This window comes from Apodemus sylvaticus, chromosome X (genome assembly GCF_947179515.1).
Source record: "Apodemus sylvaticus chromosome X, mApoSyl1.1, whole genome shotgun sequence".
In the NCBI taxonomy this organism is placed as follows: domain Eukaryota; kingdom Metazoa; phylum Chordata; class Mammalia; order Rodentia; family Muridae; genus Apodemus; species Apodemus sylvaticus.
In genome coordinates this window covers 127164742-127177622 of record NC_067495.1, presented here as the reverse complement: position 1 = coordinate 127177622, position 12881 = coordinate 127164742, and the positions used below count along the sequence as shown (strand labels likewise).

At 44.0% G+C, this 12881-nt stretch overlaps 1 protein-coding gene across 1 annotated transcript in view; it reads left to right on the top strand.

The window, feature by feature from the left end:
• Positions 1 to 6696: 6696 nt before the first annotated feature.
• Positions 6697 to 12881, top strand: part of Zdhhc9 (zinc finger DHHC-type palmitoyltransferase 9) — a 32773-nt gene continuing 26588 nt past the window's right edge. Inside the window, exon 1 of the mRNA XM_052171193.1 lies at positions 6697 to 6932. Within this exon, the coding sequence (XP_052027153.1) occupies positions 6766 to 6932 (167 nt within the window). The 5' untranslated portion in view covers positions 6697 to 6765. The remainder of the gene's footprint in view (positions 6933 to 12881) is intronic.

Below are 12881 nucleotides of genomic sequence, written 5' to 3'. Positions count from 1 at the left end.
CTCCAGGAATGAGAGGGCTGGGCGGAGTCAGAGACCAGGGATGCGCCAAGCCAGTATCAATTGCTGTCACTTGGACACATTTAGACCCAAATCTGGGAACCTTATCTTAATCAAACACCTAGAACAATTCCTGGCTCCGAGAAGCTCCTAAATAAAAGCTGTTGTGATTCCTCCTTAATGAGAGAGTACTGCTAGAGGGAGTTGAAAGCTCGAGTATGGCACCTAAAACTGTTCCAGGGAAAGTCAGAAAGCCACAGTCCAGAGATGGAAACAGATTGGGAACCAGCATGAGCAACAGGGGACAGAGGTGAAAAGGGGGTTAGAAGGCTGGGCATGGTGGGGTAGTCCTATAATCCTGGTATTTGAGGGTCTAAGGCAGGAGAATCCAAAGTTCAGGTACAGCTTGGATCACACAGAAAGAGCCCGTGACAAAAAGAAAATAGCAAGAGAAACAAACGAGAAACACGGGGTGAGGTTCAGTTTCTGAAATGGGTGTTTGATTGCATTTATGATGAACACTTTCTTTGACACCCTAGGCAGTTTTTATTGGCTGTTTTGTATGTTTGGCTTTCATGTGTGGACATCTTAATGGTGCTGCTTACACTCGGAGAAGTGCCAACGAGCTAAGTGCAGTGCTGTGAGTCTGCAGGATGCTTAATGAAAGCAGTTTCTATTTCTCTTTCACCTGCTAAGATAGACTATGAGAGCTGTGTTCAGGATTCATGGAGAAGATGCTGCTAAAGAACAGATGTTTGACTAGACTAAGGTTGTTGGGCAAACTTTACCCTGTTAGTGAAGTGAGGGACTTCCAAACCAAGCAGCTTGTCAGAGAAGGGTTAAATTCAATAGTGAATGTAGAGAGTAAGAGAACATGGATATCATGAGACTAACAAGTAAAAAGTGAATCTCATTCTTTTATTTTCAATAGTATTTTTAGAGATTTTTATTTGTTGTTGTTCCATAAGGCTTTGTCTGAATATTTTTTAAATTTTAATTTTTTTGCATGTTCACTTTACATGCCACTCACTGCCCCCCTCCCAGTCACCCACTCCCACAATCCTTCCCTCACCCCCCCTTCCCCTACTCCTCTGAGCAGATAGGTGGGCCCCCTGGGTATCCTCCGAGCCTGGTATTTCAAGTCTCTGTGAGGCTAGGTGCTTCCTCTCCCACTGAGGCCAGACAAGGCAGCACAGCTAGAAGAACATGTCCCATGTGCAGGTCTCATTCTTAAATCTCAATTTAGTCATTTTGCTCCTATTCAGAAAAATGACTAAAAGAAGAGGGTGGAGAGATGGCTGGTTGCATATGCATGGCTCTGACACTTGAGATGGATTGTTTCTCCTATCTGCCGAACATTTAGAACACATAACCTCTAATACCCTTTGTAATTCTACGAAGTAGGCACAGTTGTTCCTTGTTATCCAAAGTTGATTTAGTCCTAAGATGCCCATGAATATGAAAGTGCGTGGATGCTCAAATATCTCGTGGAGAATGTAGTGCTTCCCAGTCCTCCCATGTATTTTTATATCCAGGTAACTTATGATAGTCACTGCACTGTAGATGCATACAAATGGTGTTACTCTGAACTGTCTGGGATAATGAGAAGAAAAGTTTCCACATGTTCAGTAGAGGTACTTTTTTTTCTGAAACTTTTTAAATCTGTAGTTGTGGGATATGGAGGGCTATCTGTAGTAGCTTTATTTTACATATGAGAAAATGAGCGCAGAATGCTTAAATTTGCTTGCCAACAGTTACCTCAGATATTCAGTAGCCCAAATTTGAACCTAGTTCTGCCTAGTCATGAATAAGGCTTCTGTTTTTTCCTCAACAGAACACCATCCTTCTATCATTCCAGGCTCCACAGATCTTGCTTAGGAGCAATAGCTTGTCATGTGTGGGCAGGACATTCATGATTTGTTTACACGTATTTACTTATAGCCAGAGAGTAGGGAGAGGAATACAAGTCAGGCAAGTGGGGTGAGAAGTGGCACGTGTGTATTGGGTTGGGTGTGAGGGATGAGGATAGAAGGGAAAAAAGGAGCCATCATGAGGTCAAACGTGACGTAGGGTCTAATTTGATGTGTCTATTCTTGGCTGTGATTCTGGATGGTCTCTGGAACAATGTTGACGGGCAGTGTCCAATCCAGTGGTGGTACTCGGGATCTTAATCCATTCAACATTACCTTACACTTACACATGCAAATACAAATGCACACACATGCTGTAAACATAAATTCTTAAAAAAATAGCATGCCAGAACTTATACCACTAAGCCATGAGCTGTCTTATAAAATGGAAGGCCGCCCCTAGATTCTAGTGGTGTTTCTAGTGCTCGTTGGATGACTGCAACTCCCCTTCAAAAGACCTAACAAGGATTTGGATGCATAAAGTAAGGAAGTTTGTTGAAAATAGCAAAGGGAAGAGAAAGAAAGAGGAAGAGGAAAGGAAAACCAATTCTCAGTTTATACTTTTTATTAAGAATTTAAGGATTTTGTAAAATGATATAATTGTGTAGAAAGATGTGCTATGAAATGCTTAGCCATATGAAATTTCTTGCGGGGCAGTGGTGGTGCACGCCTGTAATCCCAGGCACTTGGGAGGCAGAGGCAGGTGGATTTCTGAGTTCGAGGCCAGCCTGGTCTACAGAGTGAGTTCCAGGACAGCGAAGGCTACACAGAGAAACCCTGTGTCAAAAAAAAAAATTTTTTTTTGCATTTTCTCTCAGTAGTGAGCTAGACTGGCAACCAACTGTAATAAAACAAGGCTGCCTTACAAAGCCACTTAATCCCAGAGGGAATGTGACACCCAGGCCGGGGAGGGGCCGAGCTCTGGAATGCATTGCCCTCTTAAGGATCATTCCAGAGCTTCCTGGGCTTCACCTGCATCTGAGTGATGATCAAAGCATGCTTTGCTTCGGTCACTTCATTTTGATTGCTCTACACTCACAAGAATGGCAGGCAGTCTGAGCAGGCGATCCCTAAGGGCATCTCATGTGCACAGGCTTTGGAATTCAGAGAGCTGATAGGGCCAAGAGAAATTCCTGTCCTTTCCATGCCAAGTGTGTAATGATGCCGGTACCCTCCAGGAATTGGAGGCAATAATGCTGGTCATAGGTTTCATAAGAAATAAACCGATGATTACAGTCAGCATGAGTGCTCAGGAACAATGGGAGCTTTATAAAGACATACTTTCAACCACAAATTAATTATAACACATTTCTCTTATAAGACAATTGGGTCATGGTTTTTAATTCCCTTAAAATTTTTGATGGGGAGATGTCATAAATGTTTCAAGAATAATCATCCTTACATAGAATTCTGATTTAATATTATATGGGACCAAAATACTATAAAGAAATAATAATTCTTGACCATGTATGTGGTTCCTCATTAAAACTACCACAAAGCTGCCTTTGGGAGAGCATTGGCAGACACTTCTGAATCAATTCCAACTATTATGACCCTAGGAAAACTTTGGTCAAGCTCTAGGAAACCCGAGATGGGTGTGGCAGGTAAGGAGAGGTCACTCCGCCCCCCCCCCCCTTGAGACAAGGTTTCTCTGTGTAGCCCTGGCTGTCCTGGAACTCACTCTGGCTGGCCTCGAACTCAGAAATCCACCTGTCTCTGCCTCCCAAGTGCTGGGATTAAAGGCATGCACCACCACCGCCCGGCTAGGAGAGGTCACTTTTAATCATCCTTCATATTATTTGGAAGGTAAGAACTAGCCATGCTTGTGGAAACAGACCTGGTGTCTTGTAACATCCATAATATAATAAATATAATATAATATAATATAATATAATATAATAGTGTGATTCTCAACTGTTTTCCCCACTCCAGTCTCAAATTTTTAAATGGTGTTACTACAGTTGATAGCAGAGGCTCAGTAGCAGTAACTGACTGCCGGGAGGCAGCAGAAGGAAAGAATCAATCTGGTTGATGTATGAAAATTCTGCCTTGGATGCCCCTCCCTTTATTATCATAATATCTCCAGTTCTTTTGTTTTGTGCATTTGAACAAGGATCTTATTATGTAGACCTGGCTGGCATGGAACTCAAATGTAAGACCAGGGTGGCTTCAAATCTAATTGCCTCTGCCTCACCACACCCAAGAAGATCTCAAATCCTAATAAAAAATAGAAATTAACTACCTTTTGGCAACCTTTACATCATTATCCACCTGGAAATATTTATGTTGTCTCAGTGGAGTTTCTCCAACTTCCTTAATGTCAATTACTTGTTTTCAATATCATGAAACAACATTCTCAGATATGGTTATCATTTTTCATATTCTTTTTTTCTGTTCTGAAAGCCTTCAAGATTGCGTGGGAGTTCCGAGAGTCTGAATGGGACTTAGGAGGCAAAGAACGTAACATTAAGATGCCCACGCACAGACCTTGGTCGATTTTAAGGCAAATGGCAGGGGAGAGGCCCAGGGACAGCCGGAATTGAGCTTTAGAGTCCGGATTTGTGAGCTAGTGTTGCTTCAGCATCTCGCTGTGTGTTTGTGGGGAGGCTGCTCTTGGCTCCTCCCCTGTCCGGTCCACACCACCTTAAGCCTCCGCTTTTGCGTAACTGTATTAATAGAAGAGAACACTTCACGTCCTGGTGCTTAGACCCCAGAGAGAAGCCGGCTGGAGCTTGGCAGGTGGGCTTGTAGCAAGGAGATGGGTGGGGGAGTGGGCGGAGGGAGTCTGGAGTGACGTTTGAAGTAGCCAATGGTAGTACGCGTTGGGGGCGGGATGGTGGCACTGAGATCGTTTAGCCAATGGAGGACGAGCAACTACTGGAGCGACCTGGTGACGTGAGGAGCGTTCCATTCCGCCAGCGGTGGGCGGTTGCCACAGCTGGTTTAGGGCCCAGACCATTGGGGCCCCTTGTCAGGAGGAGGCACCCTCCCTGTCAGGGAGAAGTCGCTACCACCTTTGGCTGCTGACGAGATCCCCCGGGACAGTGCACTTTCTGCTCTCAGTTGCTGGCCGAGTTCAGTGTCCCTTATTCAGGTAACAAGGGGTGGGGGTGGGGGTCCCCGGGGCTCGGCTCTCTGGAGGGCTGCATCCCCCTTCAGCTGCGCCGAGACCCAGGGACGTTGGCACCGCCCTGCTCAGCTCTCCAGCTCCCGAGCCCCTGGCCCGGGGTGACTACACGTGGCGGGGCGTGTGTGAGTGTGTACGAGCGTGTGGACGCGTGTGCGTGTGGATGTGGCGCGCGTCCCAGCCAGCCTGGGGCGGTGGTCGGCTGCGTGGCGGAGGCAGGGCGGGCCTCCTGAGGACGAGCCCGCTGCACAGCCCTGGCTTCTGGCGCTAGGCTGCTGAACCCGGTCGCTGCTTTCCGACGGATTTTAATTTTTCTTCTCCCAGGTTGGGTCCCCCATCCTAGTCTGTGTTCTCCTGCTGGGTCAGTTTATGGAGGCGGGGGGATTGTTTTCCAGGTTAGTTTTACACAAAGGAAGTGATCTTTGCACCTCTGGGGCCCCCTCCCCTTTCCCAAGCCATTCACCTTTCCATCTTGTTGCTAGGCTCTCAGTCCCCTTTTGGACCTTTGCCCTCTCTAGCTCGGGAATGATCTCTGGCTGCTTGTTTCTTGCTCATCGGGCTGCAGGCTTCCGCCTCATTCTTGCCAGCATGGGGCATGTGGTGCCAGTAAATAGAGGACACAGCCCAGCACCTGAGAGGAAGAGAAGGATGACAGTGACTGGGAAAGGCGAGGCCTGGAAATCCAGGATGCTGAATGGAGCTGATACTGGTGAAATGTCCTAGAAAGCCCCCAAGGGACTTTTCTTAGCTCTTGCCACCGCCCTCAGCCACCCCCAACTCCATCATCAGTTGCCAGCTATCCCAGAATCTCTCCTGCTTAAGGAAGCCTTTATATCTACAATATGATGTGCTTTCATTAAGGGGCTCATAAATGTTAAACTAGATCAGCAAGAAGATTTCATTTCGGACTCCGGAAGTAACAGAAGGTTCGATTAGGAGAAATCTGTTTTGTGTGAATACAATGTATGCATGCTTACAGAATGCCAAGAACAGCCTACCCCAGACAGAGGTACTTGTTCCCTCCTGTAAGTAATATTTGAATATTGGAGAAAGACAGAGAAGAAGTAGAGGAGATATAGGAAGGGCTACTTAGGGACACACAACAACAACAACAACAACAAATCTGCTACTATTATTTTTATAGATCTCTTACTTTAGGAGACTAAAGAACATTGTGGTATAATCGAAAGTGCCTGGGCCTGGAAGTCGGTGGCATGCTACTCCTCTCAGTTTTATTGCTGTGTGACCCTGATTATGTCATTTCCTCTCACTGGTCTTATTTTACTTATTTGTAAAGTTTAGCCATTGGGATGGCTGCTAACAGAATTCCTACTTATTTCCAAGACTCATAAAATAGTTAGTCAAAATCATCAGCATGGGTTTAGAAACAGGATTGATTAAGAAATATCAGCCCCCTCCCCCTCTGGAGAACCGTTTTGTTGTTTGTTTTTCTCCTTAGAGAACAAACATAGATCAGAAATAAACTTTTCCAACTTTCCTTTCCCACTCCTTCAGGGGGTGTTCATCTTTCTGTCTCTGGGAAATGAGGGTTCAGTTGTGTTTTGTCACTCTTGTCTCAACACCTCTCCTCTCCTTTCTTTTTCTTAGGGCTCTTGATAATGTTTGACCCAGTGGCAACAGCAGTAGACGACTTGATTTTAAAGCTGGGCTCGGCCTCTGCGTCTTCTCTCGAGTAGTCACAAGGCCCATCTTGGACCAGGAGCTCCAATCATGTCTGTGATGGTGGTAAGAAAGAAGGTGACACGGAAATGGGAGAAACTCCCAGGCAGGAACACCTTCTGCTGTGATGGCCGCGTCATGATGGCCCGGCAGAAGGGCATCTTCTACTTGACCCTCTTCCTCATCCTGGGCACGTGTACACTCTTCTTTGCCTTCGAGTGAGTGTTCATTGAATACAGTTGTCTTTTTATGGTGAATTTGGGTTCAAGGGATGACACTGTACTTCCTGGGCGTTTGTGGTGGTCCTTGCATGATTTTACTCTTTTGTCGAACAATATCTGTAGTGCTTGCTGTGTTTATTGAATTCACTGCTTTGTGGTTAGAGTAGAATACATACTTCCTAAAAAGGCCAAGAATTTTAATATCAATTTCATAGCCATGATGTGGGGATATTCCTGACAGTTTGTCTTAATTATTCACCTCCTTTCACTGACAGTAACTTAGTGACAAATGACTCCTTTTCTACCCTTCCCAACTCTGGGAGTAACCCTTGTTGTTATAACACTCCCCCATCAACATACGCTTCATCTCCTATTCAGGGTCCTATTTCTCTAAGTCCTAGTTCTTACCTAGCTGTTCATTTGAAAACCAAACTGAATTGAGAACCTGAAGATTGGTCCCAGCATCAGCTGTACCACAAAGGAGCTTTGGGAACGCCGTATAGGTGCTTTTGAAATGTGAGTTGTTCTTGCTTTCAGCAATCACTCAGCATCCTAAGGCTACACAGAGAAACTCTGTCTCAAAAAGAAAAAAACCACACTGAGTATAAAAAAATATAAACTTTCTGTGTAAGCCTGATGCTGACTTTGGAGTTTTTTTTTTTTTTTTTTTTTTTTTTTTTTTTTTTTTTTTTTTTTTTTTTTTTTTTATGCACTGTGATACCTAGTACTAGAGATACTGTTTGAAGTCTGTGTAGGTCACTGCTCCAGGGAGGTGTCCACTTGGAGTCTAGTAGTCCTGATTACTGGGTATGCTGAGAATGAGTCTGTGCTCTAGGGATGGGAGCAGTGCTAATTGTTTTGGGATTACTGTATTAAGGAGGACCTTGAGGAAACAAGAGGTGTACGTGTGTCTGCTGAGGCCACACCTGATGTGAACCTGCCATGGCTTGTGCTCATGGGTGACCTGAAAATAGACTTCTCATTCTGGGGTGTGGTTGGCAGAGGCCAGGGGGGCTCCTCAACCCCATCGAATAGGTAATTAAAACGAGCTCCAGTCCGCTGGGACTCACTTTTGCCTTTCTCTAAGGGCTACAGGCTTTCGCTTGTGCGTCTCAGAGTGATTCTGGGGGCTACTTTGCCAGCCTTTTGATGGTTGCGGCGGGCTTGAGGAACAGCAGTGTTATGCTCTCTAACAGCGCTGGTAAAATAAGATCAAATGAACTCTTAGCTAAAGGTCCTTTTGTTGTTACTGCCTCTGACTTTGTGGAGTTTTTCTGTGAAGTCGGGCAGGTTGCTCAAGGCTTCTTACTTCTTACCTCTTTTCCATTCTGAGTTTTATGGCTCAGTGTGTGTGTGTGTATATGTGTGTGTGTGTGTGTGTGTGTATGTGTGTGTGTATACATGCACCATGTTCTTCTATGTGGTGCAGGTAAGCATGTGCAGCCAGCCTGGCAGGGTTATGCATGACACAAAATGGTTTGCTTTCCTTCAGTTCACCCTTTCCATGTTTTTCTTGCTTTTGCTTCTGCTTTTCTTCTTGATGGGCGCACACGTTGAATTCTGATGCCAGTCTCCGTCTTTTTTGTTCCTTTGCTTCCATCTATCTCTGCCATTAGATGCTTATGATTGGAATTCCTCATGACAGAGATGAGACTTGTTTCCAGGCTATGGCTGGGTCCAGAAAATCTCTGCTTTGGTCAGAGAAACATGGGGTTTAGAGCTGTGGCTTTTTGGCTTTTTTTTTTTTTTCCTGTACCTGGAAGGCTTAAAGAGACTGTGACTTGGATCTGTTCCACTTAGGCCCCTGAAGGCCTCTGAAGAAAACTGCCCATGGGATGAAGCTTCTAATTAGCTAAATTACTGTTCAACAGAGGCGTGATAAGTTTTCTTCTGAGATGATTCCCGTTTTGAAATTATTCCTTGGGTTGTTGGGTTGGTTGCCTTTTTTTTTTTTTTTTTGGAGATATGAAGAGTGGAGTTGTTTGTAAAACTGCCCCGAGTTCCAGATGTCTGTTTGAAAGAGTAAATATTTCAAAAGTAAAGGCTGGGGGAGGGGAGGGAGAAGGAAGTAAATGTGTTTGTTTAGGAGTGGAATGGGGAAGTGTAAATCCAACTGAAGGACTCCAGCCTCCAGTGACAAAGCTTTTAAGTGATGAATGCTTTTAGTAAGTAAGGCGGAGTCTCTCTCTCTCTCTCTCTTTCTCTCTCTCTCTGTGTGTGTGTGAACCTGGTCTGTCTGCGTTACATATGCAGCCGCATGGATAATCAAAGTGGTGGCTGTCTTGTGTCTAGGTTGGCTGTACAAGGCACAGCAACAGAACTACGAAGAATGGAGACTTTTTTGTTGTTGTTGACTAGTCAATAATTTATTCTGTCAAATTGTAGAGGGTAGGATTTGGAGGAAAGAGTTGGGACTCTATCTAATGTTAGTATTAAGATGCAATGAGACCTAAGGAAACCAGATGGATGATCTAGCCCCTATTTTCAAGCAGGTGATGATAGCATTTGACTCTCCATTTGATCTTAGCCAAATGACCAAGTAGTGATAGGTGAGCATATTTGGATACACAGATAGCTGTCTGTTTTTAGTCTCAAATTATTGGTAAGTCTAAGTTCCATATCATCTGGCTGTTACATTTTTGCCTCCCAGGAAGATATTTCAAATCTTGCTACGCATCTGGATGTGCTTTTGATCAACCTGGTCCCATTGGCAGCAGGTACTTAGGAAAAAGCGAGAGCAGATTTATGACTGTGTTTGGCATAACCGTGGGCCAGCCAGATGGCTTGTGCAGTCTGGTCAGTCATACGGGTGCCCCCTTCATGAAAATTGTGCAAGTGCAAGTGCCAGCCATGCATTTTGAGATTTTTTTTTTTTTTTGCCTTTCCAAATCTTGAGTCTTCAAAGTGATCTGCAATTTTCAGTGAACAGGTTGGATGCTGGATCCATAAAATGACCTAAAAGACCTTGCGCTTGGGAGCAGTTAGCACCAAATGGTGAGAAGTGTTTTTGAAAAAGTTAGGTGGTCATCCCTCAAGGTTGCTGTTGCAGAATGGACATTCAGTACGAAGTTGTTAAACCTCTGGTAGCTCTGTCTGAGATTCTGCCTACCTGTCTGTCTGAAAGCTACCTGAAAGCATGAAAGGGGAGTGCAGATAGGTACTTGTCTTTGTGGTAAATCTTTATAAAGTTAAAAGTGGAGTGGAAATTGTGAAATGCTTAAAGGCAAAGTATTTTCTGATTAATTCTAGGACTGGGGTTTTTAGGAAATGTGTGTGTGTGTGTGTGTGCCCGTTTCAGCTTTCAACACAACGAATGATATTTTTGCCTTTCTGCTCAAATCCTTATGTTGGAACATTATAGCAGAGTAACCATGACAATCTGTGAACTGTCCAGCTACTGAAAAGCTTTTGTGATATCTGATCTAACTTAACGTCCTGAGGTAGTGTAGACTTTGGGAAAGGATCAACCACATTGTTTTCTGGAATGAACTTGTTAGGTTTCCCTTTTAACTATGTGACCAGATTTCTAGTGGGATCAAAGTCCCCAAACATTTGATGTGGCAAGAAGGGCGGTTTGACCCTTGACCCTTGATTTACATAGAAGTGCATGCCTCTATGCTTGGTGCTTATGCTCTCAGCGTGCTGTATGTGGAGGAAATTGTATCAAGGCGCTGTCAGACCAATTTTTGTCAGATTGGTCCCCACGGGTGCTTTTTGATGTGCATATTAGAAGAGAAGTCACTGAATTGAATAAACTAGAAAAAGGATTTATAATATCGCATACTAATTATCTCAGTTCTAACGCACACAACATTTCCTCCTCTTTCAAAGTCCTTTAACTGTACATCCTCTCATTGTACCTAATAATCACGTAGCATGCCTTTCATTTCTGAATTCTTGTTTTGATTTTTTTTTTTTGAGATAGGGTCTCCCGTAGCTCAGGGTGGCTTTGAATTTTCTGTGTAGCTAAGAATAACCTGGAGCTCCTGAACCTTGCTTCCTTCCACCCGCTGGGTATTGGGATCACAGATCTATGTTGCCACACCCAGCTTGGTTATTCTCTGTTTCTGTTGGGTTTACACTCCTCTTTTGTTCCATAGAGCTTCAAGCTCTTTCAGGCTCAGGTGTTCTCTCCTGTGTCTGTAGCCCCCTGTGGTGATCTGCAGTGGAGTAGGTAGTCAATAAATGTTGCCAGGATGCATTTAAAATTCCAGTCTTGACTCACGGAATCATAGCATCTTAGAGCTATAAAGAAGGGCTCTGGAGACTATCTCCATCCTTTTGTGGTTTAGGAAATCAGGCCTACAGCAGTGAGCTAATTCAAGATCTGTTGAATGCTCATCTTTTAGCTATGGAATTATGAAGACATTCAAATTATTACATTAAAGTTGTGTGTAATGCCAAGCTCATGCTCCTAGGAAACCAAAGATTATTTTGTATAGAACTGACAGCATTCTGGCATGCTATTCTTGCAGGAGCACAGTGGCTTATCTCTAAGTGAGGATTTAAAATGTAAGATGCTTTATGAGTTATTGAAGCATCATTGCCTCTGTTGCCACTCCCGTGCCTGGAACCCAGGATGAGAAGTGCTGGAGAAAAATTGAGCAAGATATGCTCCTTGCCTAGACACTCTGGGTGTTCAGGACTCAATAGAAAGCTGATCTGGCAACAGTTAAATAGGCTTAAGGAAATACAGAACTACAGAGACCAAGCCACACTTTGACATGGTAGAATCTACTGTCTATCCTGAATAGCATTCTTCACTGAGTCTGAGAACAGGTAAAGGTGACTATCATGATCTCTGACCAAGAGAGTGTTCCTTTGGGAGCTGCTCTGGGAATATATGTGGACTAGAACTGTTTTGTATGTGGCCAACCCAATGGCTGTTTGTTCTAGAATGAATGCTATCAGAGCCTTTTGATTATCAGTCCACTACAGTTCTTCTTGAGACGAGGTCTTACACAGCCTTGCTTAGCCTCAAATGTACCATGTAGCAGAGAATGACTTGGAACTCTTGATCCTCTTTTCTCCGTTTCTTCAGTGCTGAGATTGCAGGCATGTGTTACCATGTCTGGTTTAATGTAGTGCTGAGGTTGGAACCTCAGACATCCTGAATGCTAGACAAGTAGTAACTGAGCCACATCCCTAGCTGTAAACTTAATTCTTGATAAAGTATGTTCTTGGAAGATGAGTCTCCCAAACACTTTTATTTCCTTTAATAATTCTCTATGGTTCTTTCATTCAGAATTCCTCTGTGTATTTTTAATCTGTCCCTCATTTTTTATAGTGATGGCTTACCTACTGTCAGTCTGCATTTAAAATGTTCGTTAAAGTTTCATCTAGATGAATATTGTCCTTTCTTTCCAACCCAAGGCCTCACCAATGTCCTCCTAATGAGCTGCACTCCCCCCCCCCCCCAACCAGAGGGTTATATTCTTTCTTTTCTTGAGATGGGGATTTCTTTATGTTGTTCAAGTGCCTTTGAACCCATGTGGGCCTCCTAATTCAGCTTCACAATTATATGGGACTATAGGCAAGAAGGAGAGTGAGTCATTTGTTTGTACGTCTGGTTGTTTTAGAAAGGGTCCACTTAGGCATGCCTGGCCTGCAACTTTCTAAGTAACTCACACTGGCCTTTAATCTGCGATCTTTCTTATCCCAGTCTCCCGAGTGCTACGATTATGGGCATGCGCCACCATGCCAGTTGAAAATGGAACTTAATAAGTATTCAGCTCTCTGTTTTGGAAAAGGTGAACGCAAAGAACAAAGCTGACATTCGTTGAGATACTTGCTTACTGAGGGAGAAAAGAGACTTCAGAAGTCTTGCTCCTCAGAGACGCCAGAGCTAGTATTGTTTAAGAATGAACAAAGGACGCACCTTGTGTCTCTTGCCAAATCAGGAAGCTAGGTAATTCAGTGTAATTAGTGGGATGTCTCTGAAATGGA